This window comes from Chiloscyllium punctatum, chromosome 32 (assembly GCF_047496795.1).
Source record: "Chiloscyllium punctatum isolate Juve2018m chromosome 32, sChiPun1.3, whole genome shotgun sequence".
NCBI lineage: Eukaryota > Metazoa > Chordata > Chondrichthyes > Orectolobiformes > Hemiscylliidae > Chiloscyllium > Chiloscyllium punctatum.
In genome coordinates, this window is record NC_092770.1 from 69,714,018 (window position 1) to 69,727,064 (window position 13,047).

Here is a 13,047-nt window from a genome sequence, read left to right on the forward strand (position 1 = left end):
CATTTCTGGAGGTTGGTGTAAGCAGCAACATCAAATCGTCTGAGTAATGTTGAAAGTAAGCAAGCAATGAGTTTGGCTTGGGGCAAAAGTTGAAAGAAATCGCAGTAATACATGCGAATGTACTGACCAATTAAGAGAATATCCATTAGTCAAAGTGTGTTATCAAATTAATTCTGGGGAGATAGACATCGCAAGTGAGGTTGATATTTATTGCCTACTATTAGTTGACCTTGAAGAGATGGTTATGAGCATTCTTTTGGAATACAATGTTCGTAAATGTGAAATCATACATTTTGGGAGGAGTTACAGCCAAATAGATTATTACTTGAATGGTTAAAATGTTGCAGCATGCTGATTTGCAGAGGGACCTGGGTGTACTTGTGCATGAATTGCAGAAAATTGGTCTGTAGGTGCAACAAGTAATTCGGAAGGCAAATGGAATTTTGTCCTTCATTGCTAAAGGGGTTGAACTTAAAAGCAGAGAGGTGATGTTACAGCTGTACAAGGTGCTGGTGAGGCCACACCTGGAGTGTGATGTGCAGATCTGGTCACCTTACGTTGGAAAGGATGTACAGGCACTGGAGGGGGTGCAGAGGAGGTTCACCAGGTTGATTCCGGAGTTTAGGGGGTTGGCTTATGAGGAGAAGCTGAGTAGATTGGGATTATATTCATTGAAATTCAGAAGAATGAGGAAGATCTTATAGAAACATATAAAATTATGAAGGGAATCAATAAAATAGCAATAAAGAGGACGATTCCACTGGGTATGTGGTAAAGTTTCATGCACAAGTACACCCAGGTCCCTCTGCAAATCAGCATGCTGCAACATTTTAACCATTCAAGTAATAATCTATTTTGCTGTTACTCCTCCCAAAATGTATGATTTCACATTTACGAACATTGTATTCCAAAAGAATGCTCATAACCACCTCTTCAAGGTCAACTAGGACAAGAGGGAATGGCCTCAAGATTGGAGGAAACATATTAAGAACTGAAGTGAGAAGGAACTTCTTTACCCATGGGGTTGTTAATCTGTGCAATTCCTTGCCCAGGGAAGTAATTGACGCTACCAAGGTAAAGTAGATTATTTGTTTGAAAAATAAAGGACTTAAGGGACATGGTGAAAAGGCCAATAAGTGGAGCTGAGTCCACAAAAAGATTAGTCATGATATTATTGAGTGACAGAGCAGGCTTGAGTGACGGGCGGCCTACTCCTGCTCCTAGTTCTTGTGTTCTTAACACCTTCTGCGTGGTGCAGTTTTCACAGTGCTGAGAAATATAGGATTCCAAAGTTTTTGATTTGTAAAATGTGGTATGTAGATGCACACTTCTAATTTTCAGATTCGGAATTTGAAAAACACTTGTTGTTTAAGCCTGAAACTGATCTCTTTTTCTCTTTCTTTTAGTGTTATTTTATTCAACTTGTCTGTTTATTTTGATCTAATGTTTTTTCTTAAATATTTTCTGAGGCCTGGTTTTGATGGAATGTTTATATGAAGTTATGAACCGAGAAATATGTTTGGCTGTTGCTATTTCCTCTGAGTTCCATCTCAAGAATCAGCATTTTCCATCTAGTGGCAAGCAGTTTGTTCCTAGAAACTTTACCACAAAGTTGTGAGTTTCAGATTAGCAATAATGTGTTGACAATGCCTATTGCTGAATATTTGCCAGTAGTATAAATGGATTAATGCCTTTGGAGTTGCCCCTCTCATAATAGATTCTTACAGTACTGAGCCAAAGATAAATGATGCCGATTATCATTGGGAGCCCTTTGCTCAGGTATCAGGTGGGCAGTTTTGTACAGATGCATTATATAATTATGACATTGCTAGTCTCTACAGATATTTATTTCTGATACCAGAGAAGGACTGTATTCAGAAAATTAGCAACAACTGTATTTTACTCTGTGCACAAATTATTGTTCAGGGTTTTGTTGTAACCTAGTTTTTAAATTGGCCTCTTTAAGTTCAGTCACACCAGTGTCATTATTATATGATGTAAGGCCGCATTAACTTGGAGCCAGCTGTCAAATTTTATTCTGATCCCTTTTGAATATTGACTTAGACTCTCCGCCTTCAGTGTTGACTTTTCATGCATGTGCTGAGTTTTTCCACTTAAACATTCAGGCACACTTTTTCAGTGCTCTGTCTGCCAGATAATATAACATCTTTAAACTTCTCTTTGTTTGAAGCTAATGTGAAAGAAAGTTTCTTGTTTCTTCATTGCTACTGTTAAGGAATTCAGTGCTCTTGCTCTAAACAGTCATTGTGACAATTTCACATCACTAATTCTGGTTGTGACACCATATGACTGTAAGCCTCGAATTCTGTGTTAACTCATTTTACTGATATGCTATTTCACTAATTATTAATCTTGAATGTTAAAGGATAATAATTTTAGAAATTTAATTTTTTCAACGAGATTTTTTAAATCACCTTCATGTCCCTTACTTTTTCTTATTTTGATTGTGGAGACAGTGCTCTTGTATATCACTGCACTGATTATGCCTCAGGAATAAGATTAGGCAGTCGAGGGCCAGGGGATGGTTACACCATGGAAATAATTACAGCTAAGTTGGTTTCAGTAATACTGAAATCACGATTACTGAAATCAGGAATGGGAACCTTAATCAGTAACTTTTGCTGACATCTCTTCCCTCTCGTTATGCTAGCACAGGACATTTGAGGCTGATAATAATATCTTCACCGCAGTCTGGCAGAGATTGGCTCTTTCAACAAAAGGCTGTCTCATCATTATTGCTCAGTATCGTAGTGCAAGGGAGACTGACTAGTTGAGCTTTTGGAGAGGATGAACCAAATTTATGTATTATTTATTTATAACAGACAATTTGAATATTCAATCACTTCAGGTCACTTTGATATATGGTTATGTTTCAAACATCTTGAAATGTTTAACCCAACTGATATGTGTATAAAAATAGCTTAATTGAATCAACAGTTAAGTTATTGAAGTTAAACTTAATGGCACATGAAAGTATATACTGTGCCTATAACCTTTTCACTTACAATTTCTGTAGAATGTTTTTTCTCTGATGTCGGAGAAGATCTGAACTCAGAAAATTACCAACAACTGCATTTTTCACCTCTATGCACAAGAGTCATAGAGATGTACAGCATGGAAACAGACCCTTTGGTCTAACCTGTACACGCCGACCAGATATCCCAACCCAATCTAGTCCCACCTGCCAGCACCTGGCCCAGATCCCTCCAAACCCTTCCTATTCCTATACCCATCCAAATGCCTTTTCAATGTTGCCATTGTACCAGCCTCCACCACTTCCTCTGGCAGCTCATTCCATACACGTACCATCCTCTGTGTGAAAAAGTTGTCCCTTAGGTCTCTTTTATATCGTTCCCCTCTCAACCTAAACCTATGCCCTCTAGTTCTGGACTCCCTGATTCCAGGGAAAAGACTTTGTCTGTTTATCCTATCCATGCCCCTCACAATTTTGTAAACCTCTATAAGGTCACCCTTCAGCCTCCGACGCTCCAGAGAAAACAGCCCCAACCTGTTCAGCCTCTCCCTATAGCTCAAATCCTCCAACCCTGGCAACATCCTTGTAAATCTTTTCTGAATCCTTTCAAGTTTCACAACATCCTTTCCAATAGGAAGGAGACCAGAATTGCATGCAATATTCCAACAGTGGCCTAACCAATGTCCTGTACAGCCGCAATATGACCTCCCAATTCCTGTACTCAATACTCTGACCAATAAACGAAAGCATACCGAATGCCTCCTTCACTATCCTATCTACCTGCGATTCCACTTTCAAGGAACTATGAACCTGCACTCCAAGGTCTCTTTGTTCAGTGACACTCTCTAGGACCTTACCATTAAGTGTATAAGTCCTGCTAAGATTTGCTTTCCCAACATGCAGCGCCTTGCATTTATCTGAATTAAACTCCATCTGCCACTTCGCAGCCCATTGGCCCATCTGGTCCAGATCCTGTTGTAATCTGAGGTAACCCTCTTCGCTGTTTTGGTGTTGGTTGTAATTTAGTTATTAAACTGGTCTGTAAGTTCAGTTAGGAAAGACTTAACAACTAATGTTCAGTTGCTTCTCAATTTTTTCATTTTTTATTGTGATGAGAGAATATCTTATTCCCCACTCTTTGCTTTCCTAAAGCTCTTGATGCATCCATTATATCCACAAACTATCATAATGTGTGATTGTATCATTTGATTAAAAAAATTGAATGCAGCTGTAGTATCAGAAATATTGCGCAATATCTGGAGCCTGTTTTGTTCATCTCCAAATCATGTTTGTGCTGGTGAAAGGGTGACCACCGGGAAGTAGCATTGACCAATTCTAACAAATGGAACTTTTTATTTGCAGTGTTCCTGTCCCAGTAGTCAGTCTTGAGAAGATCCCTAACCTGGTGAAAGCAGATGGTACCAATGTTAAGATGAGCTCAACCACCACTACCACCACCTCCACCTCCTCTGGTTCTTCATCCTCCACATCTTCTGCAACTTTGGTTAAGTCTGCTTTGACAGCAACAACTTCAAAGCCTGTGCCACCTTCACCCGAGAAGATTCTAAATGGGAAAGCAATAGTACCTCCTGTGATAGACAAGAAACACCAAAATGGCACTAAAAGCAGTAATAAGTCTCAAAAAAGACTTTCTGGTGAGTATTTTCATTAACTTTCTTCTGTCATATAGTTAACTACTTGTCATTGTTCATATTGTTCATTGAGAAAGAAATTGACAAGAGCAAGACAGTAATACCTATGAGATGTTAGGTGGATTCTTGCTTGTTGATACTATATTCAAGTTAAAGTTATGATATAAAGAAAAACAAAATTATTCAGTTGTAATGTAATGTTTATATATTTAATCATCTAGGTTTTCTAGGGAGGGGAATGGTTAAGACTAAAAAAAATGTTTTCAGGTAGTTAGTACAATTTAAAACTATTTCATTTTATCAAGATCAGAATTGTCAAATAGGATTGAATATTTTGGTATCTAAGAATATAGGGTTTATACAACAGGCCCTCTTGTCCACAAGCTAGGGCCAGAACAAACTAATAGCGATTCTGCTATGATATGTATCCAAGGTGCGCCTCTGAAATGTGCATGTTTGGTGAAGACACGATTGGTTCAGCTACGCTGCTTACCATAGTCAAACATTGTCAAAATTGCCTAGGTCCAGATATAAAGACCGGTTACTTATGTCTGGTACTGTAGCGTTCCAGTTCCCCATAGAATCACAGAATGCCTACAGTGCAGATAGAGGCCATTCAGTCCATCAGTGTCTGCACTGACCCTCCAAAGAACATATCACACCCTCACGCTATCTCCATAACCTCGCATTTACCATGGCTAACCCACCCAGCCTGGACAACCCTGGCCACAATGTGGCAATTTAGCATGGCCAATCCATCTAACCTGCACATCTTTGGACTGTGGGAGAAAACCAGACCGCCTGGAGGAAACCCACACAAGTAAGAGGAAAACCTGCAAACTGCATAGTCATCCAAAGCTGAAATCAAACCTGTGTCCCTGTCACTGTGAGGCAACAGTGCTAACCAATGAGCCACCGTGCCACCCATGTGTCTATAGGTGAGTCAGGATAATTATTCTTAGCAAAGGAAATTCTAGAAATTAAACTAGCTAACCAGAGACAAGCATGGGAATTCCAAGGGGCCTGGTTTTCATGTGAAATTAGCCAAAGGTGTAGGGCACGTTATTTATAAATATTCATGTGACCCAAAACTTTGAAATGCAGTAAGCAGGAGGACAGCAGCTGTCTCTTAGGTGGACGTAGACAGATTGGTAAAATGGGCAGACCAGTTTTAAATGACATTTAGTGCCAAAACACCTGAAGGGATTCATTTTGATATAATCAATGAGAAGAAACAATATAAAACCTATTAAATTGTTAAGGAGTGTCTGGGAGCAGAGGGAGCTAGGGCTTTACTTAACACAAACGTCAAAGGTGGCATATGAAGTTGACAATGCTGATTTGAAAAAGAAATTGCTTTTTAAGTAGAAGAAAAGAATACGAAACAAGGAAGTTCTATTAAAATGCTTAACAAATCACTAGCTTGGTCTCAATGATGACAAGCCAAAAGAGATTCACTAGTCTAATTTTTGGGATAAAGGAGTTCGCTTATCAAGAACAACTAAACAGGTTTTGCCTTTATTCAAGACTCTGACTTGACAATGTAGATGTTGAATAGAAATTTCCACTAGTGACTGGAGAACATGGTAACAAGCTAAGAGGTCACTGAGATGTGAAGTAATTTCTTCCCACAAAGAAAAGAGAATGCTTGGAATTTTGTACCCCCGAAAGTTGCTGAAGCTAGATCACTAAGTACTCAAAAAGGACGTGGATAGATTTTTGAAATGCTGGGGAGTTGAGAACTATGATAAGCTGTTATGAGAGAGGAGTTGAGGCTTGGAGAAGATGAGCCTTGACATTGTTGAATGCGGGACAGATGTGTGGGGCCATATACCTACTCCTATTCCTAATTGTGATGTTCTTATTTGTCTTCCTGTTCACTTGATGTACTTGCATAATAACATTTAATGGTTTTTGCATCAGAACACATAGATCATTTTTCACCTTAGATCTCTGCAGTCTCTCTCCACTTAATGTAACATGCTGCTTTTCCATTCTTCTTGCCGAAGGCTGTGCCAAAGTAGACAAGTTCAGATTTCCCACATTATCCTCAAACGGCCCATTTTCTGCTATTTACTTAACCTGTGCGGTTGTTGGTTTGCTCGCCAAGCTGGTGGGTTGTCATGCAAACATTTCATCACCATGCTAGGTAACATCAACAGTGCGACTTCTGTGAAACGTTGTTGTTTTACTCTGTTTGATATTTATGTGATCCAGTCTGTTAAGATGGATGGTGTCATTTCCAGTTTTCCACTGCGGTGGTTCGTATATGGGTTCTGTTTCTATGTGCTTGTTGGTGGCATTCCGGGTTGAAAACCATGCCTCTTGGAATTCCCGTGCATGTCTCTGGTTAGCTTTTTCCTAAGATGGTTGTGTTGTCCCGGTCAAATTGATGGCCCTTTTTGTCTGCATGTATTGAGATGAGGGAGAGTTGCCTCATTGCTGCTAGTTGGTGTTAACCTGTCTGTGTCCTTTTACAGACTTTTCATAAATTATCACAGTTACTCTCTTATCTATCTTTGCATTGTCAGCCAACATTACACCATACCTTTGGTCCCTTCTAAAGTCATTAATCTTTACAAATAGCAATTTTGACAATCTTTCATCAATGACAAATACAACTGAACTCAACAGTGAATAAAATCTGAGACTCGAAGATTCACATTCTGACAATCGGTATTTTTAATTCCCATTTTATCGCTACCTACTGCTTGTTTGAATCTCTCTAATTCTCCAATCTCAAAACAATGAAGTACAAAGAAGAGAAAAACAGTTCTTACATATGGCTATCCACAAAATTATCTTTCCAACAGCCTCACTCAAGATGCATTGTAATAAGCCAAGATACTGATCTGAAGACATTGTTTGAAAATTGCTAAAAATCTTGGGAGAATTGTTAATTAATTTGCTCCTATTACCAAAGCATCAATGCAGAAACAGGCCATTTATTGTGTCGTACAAGTCTTTTTCAGAGTTACCCAAGTTATCATATCATCATTAGTTCTAACTTAACTACAATTCATTCATGTTTATATCTTCTATTTTAAAATTCAATCAGGCTCAGAAAATTGCTGTATAAAGCTTGAGCTGCTTCATAAAACTTGTATAGATACAGTATTCATTTCCAGTAAATCTTAATGACTTTCTAATTTCAAGAATTGTCTCATGAGCTAAATTCATTCCCAGAAGATTCATGTAGCACAGTATGTGAGAGCAGCCAAGCATAATTCTTGGAGCAACATGATCTGTGTTTGATCCTCCAGTTAGTTTCTGATTTCTGTCTTGTTATTTTAGGAAAATGCTGCTTGCCATCTCGGAGGATAGAACTGACCTTCAGGTGATTCCTGTTGTCTGGATATTGATGATGCAACCTTAGCAATTATTTGATCCCCTACATTTCCTATTGGGGTGGCACGGTGGCTCAGTGGTTAGCACTGCTGCGTCACAGCGCCAGGGACCCAGGTTCAATTCTATCCTCAGTCGATTGTCTGTGTGGAGTTTGCACATTCTCCCCGTGTCTGCGTGGATTTCCTCCGGGTGCTCCGGTTTCCTCCCACAATCCAAAGATGTACAGGTTTGGCCTAAGTGTTCAGACATGTGCAGGATAGGTGCATTAGTCAGGGGTAAATATAGGATAATAGGGTCAGGAGTGGGTCTGGATGGGTTGCTCCTCAGAGGGTCGGTTTGGCTGAAGGGCCTGTTTTCACACTATAGGAATTCTAATGCTACTTTATTGCCATTGGTATGCTTAGGAAGCCAGGGAAAAGGAAGAAAAGAAAAATAATGGGACAGTTATGGCAGAAAACTTATTTCATGCAGTAAATACTTCTAAAATTTGTTATTAATGAAAGCATATGTGAATTTTCCAAAGATAAATTGAACACACATGCTTAAATTTATGCCCAAATTTAAAGGATCTCCTCATAAAGTTGCAATCATGTACATCATTAAATATTAGGAAACTCTTCTGCATTCAATCCCATTTACTCATCTATAAATGGCCCCTCAGTGAATCTCACTCCCCTTTCCCACCTCTTCAAAACCTGCAGTTGGTTCTGAATCTGAAGTGCCACCAACATCTTTTGATAACCTGCAGCCATCTGTAGTGACTCCCAACACAATACAAAACTAATTTGATTTGTGTCTTTCCTTGAATGTCACAGTTCTTCACTCTTCAAGCTGCAGGGACATAATGCATATCTCGTGTCATTTCTCATGGTTGTCAATAGTGTTCACTTCTGTATAGTCATGCATTCTTTGCAGTGCAACCTCCAAACACCCAAGGTATGCAAAAGGCTTGAGATCATTATTTTAACAATTTCATTTTTTATTTAAGACATTTGTATGAATGGCTTATTTTGATCTGTAAATTCAAGACAGATTGTTACATTGGATAGTAATGAATATGAATAACAGGTGTCTTTTGATGCTTGTTTATTTGATCAGAGTCTTGTTCACAGCTGTTTTGTTAATGTCCTCACCATTAATTTCCCTCATCTATTTGAATCCAGAGAACTGTTTTCCATCCTCGGTAACTGTTATCAGTCCTTATGGTCACTAAGTGAATCTGGTCTTTAAAATGTTTTAATACTGAAAGGTACTTTGTCATTAAGCTCCAATTTAGTTATTGATTTGAAATCAAATTCTAAAGCTTGTTACACTGAATATCTGTAAAAACAAAATAACTTGTTTTTGAGGAAATATGCAATTCAACTTTTCTAAGAATGACAGCATGCTAGTCTAAGATTCAATTGAGAGTGTGTCAGAACTGCTTTGGAAAGTCCCAAAATTAAAACTGATAAAGAACAATTTTCACAATGTATAACAAAAAGCAGTGATCTTCTACAGCACTGGTTTGGTGGTCCTCCTTTACATCTAATCATGATACATAGAGTTTAAAATTCACCTTCAATTGAGTTCCACTGCCAGGATAAATGTTCATTGGGCAATTGCCTATTGAATTGAAACTTCAGCAAAACAATCATGACAATTATATATTACGATGTTTTGATGCCAGCCAATTATTCAGACTTCCAACAGTTTGGAGAATGTATAAATGCCAGCATTAATATTAATGTAGTATAAACACACATTGCAAAAACACTCAATTGATACATTTATAGGATAATGAGCTGAGCACCCTTTTCCTGTGCTCAACACCAAAATTGCAAAATAAAGCTTGAGCTGCTTTACAAAATATGGATAGATGCAGTATTCATTTGCAGTAAAACTTAATGATTTTAAGAATTCTTGACAGCATTTACCAAAAAGCACACTGTTTTAGCTGAGAAGTGTTACGGTCTTGTTTTTCTTTTTTGACACTTGAGTAAGAGGACTTGAGGCTTGTAGTTTAAATTTTAAAATTTACTCTTGTTCCCAAGGTTTTTGAGCCCTGATGTAGGGCTTCTCATTATTTTCAGTGTTCGGAGAGTTTATGCAAATTACAGGAAATAGGCTTTTCGAATCCTTGAACCTGTTGTACCACTCGTTAAGATTAGGACTTAATTCCACGTTCCTTCTATCGCAGACAACCTTTGAGTTTGTCTATCCCAGATAACTGCTGACTCACCTGTTGGTGAAGCATGAGATTATTTGTGAATTTGAGATGTCTGAAATCCTTTTCATGTCTAGATAGCTACTTCCTAAAAATTGGTAGCGAGAAAAGTTTGGTTTGATTGTTCAAAGTCAGGAGTCGCACAAGTTTGCTAACCCCGCACCAGATATTTGAATCCACATCAAACCTATCTGAACTTGTTAATTTTCAGAGAAATAATTAGTTCAGTGTGAAATTTCTTAAAGTGTACAGAGCAGTACAGACTGATGGATTTTTGATAATGAATTAAATAAAGTGCTGTCGAAGTGTTTTTTTTCAGAAATGATTTGGAGGTGCCAGTATTGGACTGGTGTGTACAAAGTTAAAAATCACACAGCATGAGGTTATAATCCAACAGGTTTATGTGGAAGCACTAGCTTTCCGAGTTACCTGATGAAGGAGCAGCGCTCCGAAAGCAAGTGCTTCCAAATAAACCTGTTGAATTATAACTTGATGTTGTGTGATTTTTAACTTTTTTTCAGAAAGACATTTAAAACTGCAAGAAACTTAAAAGTAATTTGGCTACATATTTTGACAGCAGGTAGTTTGCTGGCCCCCATTTGATGCCATACTGAAAAATATTGTCCATGAAGCTCTTAATAATCACTGAATATTACCATAACTTCCACTTCATGAAATAACACGAAGTTGCCATAACAGTTGGTACGGCTTGCTTAATTTGAAAAGTTTTGGGTTCTCTAGCTGTTTGTATTTCTGTGGTGTGAGGTGAGTATACTTTCTTTTCAGTCATTCTATCAGCTTCCTCAACAACTTTGCCCAGTCCCCTGTAACCATGCAATTTTTTCTTTAAATATTTATCTGAATAGTGTGTCTCCATCAGACCTGCAAACAGTGCATTCCAGATTCTAACAACACGTTGCATAAAAATAATTTTCCTGTTTCACCATTTCTTCTATTGCCAGTTACCTTAAATCAGTATTATTTGAATCATGAACGTTCTGTCTTGGGAGCAGTTTTCTCTTTTTAGTCTGTCTTGACCTCTCTCATTTTGGCTCACTCTATCAAATCTTCTCTTAATCTTGCTGAGGAGAACAGTTCCAGCTTCTTTAATCTAATCACTTTAATCCTTCATCACTGGAATCACTCATATCAGTCTTTACTGAATCTTCTCTGATGTCTTCCTTCCTAAAATGTGGCATCCAAAACTGGACATGATATTCAAGTTGAAGCCAAACTAATGATTTCTAAAGGTTCTTCATGACTTCCTTGCTTTACTACTCAATCCCTCGTTCTGCTATTAACATGATATTTGTGTTCCTCTGCAAACTCATGCTATAGAAAATCGCGCTATGGAAAACCGCTGTAGAAAATTGCTATACCTGTTCAGTAGAAAGTTCACATTATCCAAACAACATCCACAGTTTGTCAATTGCGTTATAGCCAATTTGTGCTGATGAAATGCGTGGTATACCAGAACGACCTGTATTAACTGCTCTGTCATCCTGACCTGCCATCTTTGATGATTTATACACATGTACTCGAAGGCATTTGCATCTCACTGTTCCACCAAAATTAATTATTTTGTTCTTCTCTATCAAATTTCAGCTGCCATGTCTGCCCGATCCTCTTGTCTAAGTTTGTTTTCTTGAAGTTTAATTTCTACCTTTCTCATAGTTCACAATACTGTACTTCCTAAGTTTTGTGTCATCTGCAATATTTGAATTTGTGGCCTGCTCTCAAGCTTCTTTATTAATTTAGATAAAGGAAAATAGTGGTCCTCACACCAAACCCAATGTATACCTTCCTTGCGTCTGAAAAGTAATCGTTCTTTGGTCCTGTTTGCTGTCACTTAGCCAACTTTGCATCCTTGCTGTTCCTACCCTCTTTATTCCATGGATTTTAACTTACAAATTTGTTATGAAGCACTTCATTATATGTCTTTTGAATTTTACATACTTTACATCAACCACATTATCCTCCTTTTAGCAACCAATCAAAAGCTCAATCAAATTAATTAAACATGATTTCTCCTTAACAAGTTTCCTTCCTTAATTCACATTTGTTAATTTTGTCCAAAATAATGATTTTTAAAAGTGTTCTCACAATTGAAGTTAAACTGATGGTCTTTTGTGATTGGGCTTCTTCTTATAGCCTTTTATGAATAAGGGTGCAACTTTTGTGGTTATAGGTTTGTCTGCTGCCATCCCTATACCTAAAGAGAACAGGAAGGTTTTGCAATTCCCACGTAATACCTCCCTCGAATATCCTCAGATACAGGTGACATGTCGAGGTGCAGCCAACCTATCCAATACCATTTTGTAAAACTAGATTGTTACCTATCTAGTGTTGCAACTGCCACTGTTTCGCTATGACTTTGGCAGTCTTTTATTCCTTGGTAAAGACAGGTGCAAAGTTATTATAAAAGCAGAAGGCAAATAAATATGTAAATCCCCATTTTCCTTCCAAATCAGCCCCATTCCTCCTCTTTACCAACCTTTATACCTTTAGAAGACTTTAGGGTTCCTATTATGTTAGCTGCCAATCTCTTATACTCTTTCTTTGCTTTTCTTGTTTCTTTTCAATATTCAGGCTGCTTCTCAACATTATTATCCACTTGACATCTGTCATATGCACCCCTTTTTTCCCCCTTTATCTTAATCTTCTCTGTTATCCAGGGAGTTCTGGTTTTGGTTCCCCAACCTAGATGTACTCTCTTTAAAGGGAAATTGTTGTTCTTTGTTTGCTGCCAGTCTATAATTGTAGTTTGTGGAGGTGATAGTGTAGTGGTATTGTCACTGGATTAGTAATCCACAGATTTGCATACCACCCTGAGGACTTGGGTTTGA

General features: G+C 38.0%; 1 protein-coding gene across 14 annotated transcripts in view; it reads left to right on the forward strand.

Moving 5' to 3' along the window:
* The window catches only part of LOC140458257 (ataxin-7-like protein 1), a 247,119-nt gene that overhangs the window by 193,231 nt on the left and 40,841 nt on the right, over positions 1-13,047 (forward strand). For all 14 annotated transcript variants that reach the window (XM_072552630.1, XM_072552631.1, XM_072552633.1 and 11 more), the window contains one exon: positions 4,358-4,650. In XM_072552630.1, the coding sequence (XP_072408731.1) occupies positions 4,358-4,650 (293 nt within the window). The remainder of the gene's footprint in view (positions 1-4,357; positions 4,651-13,047) is intronic.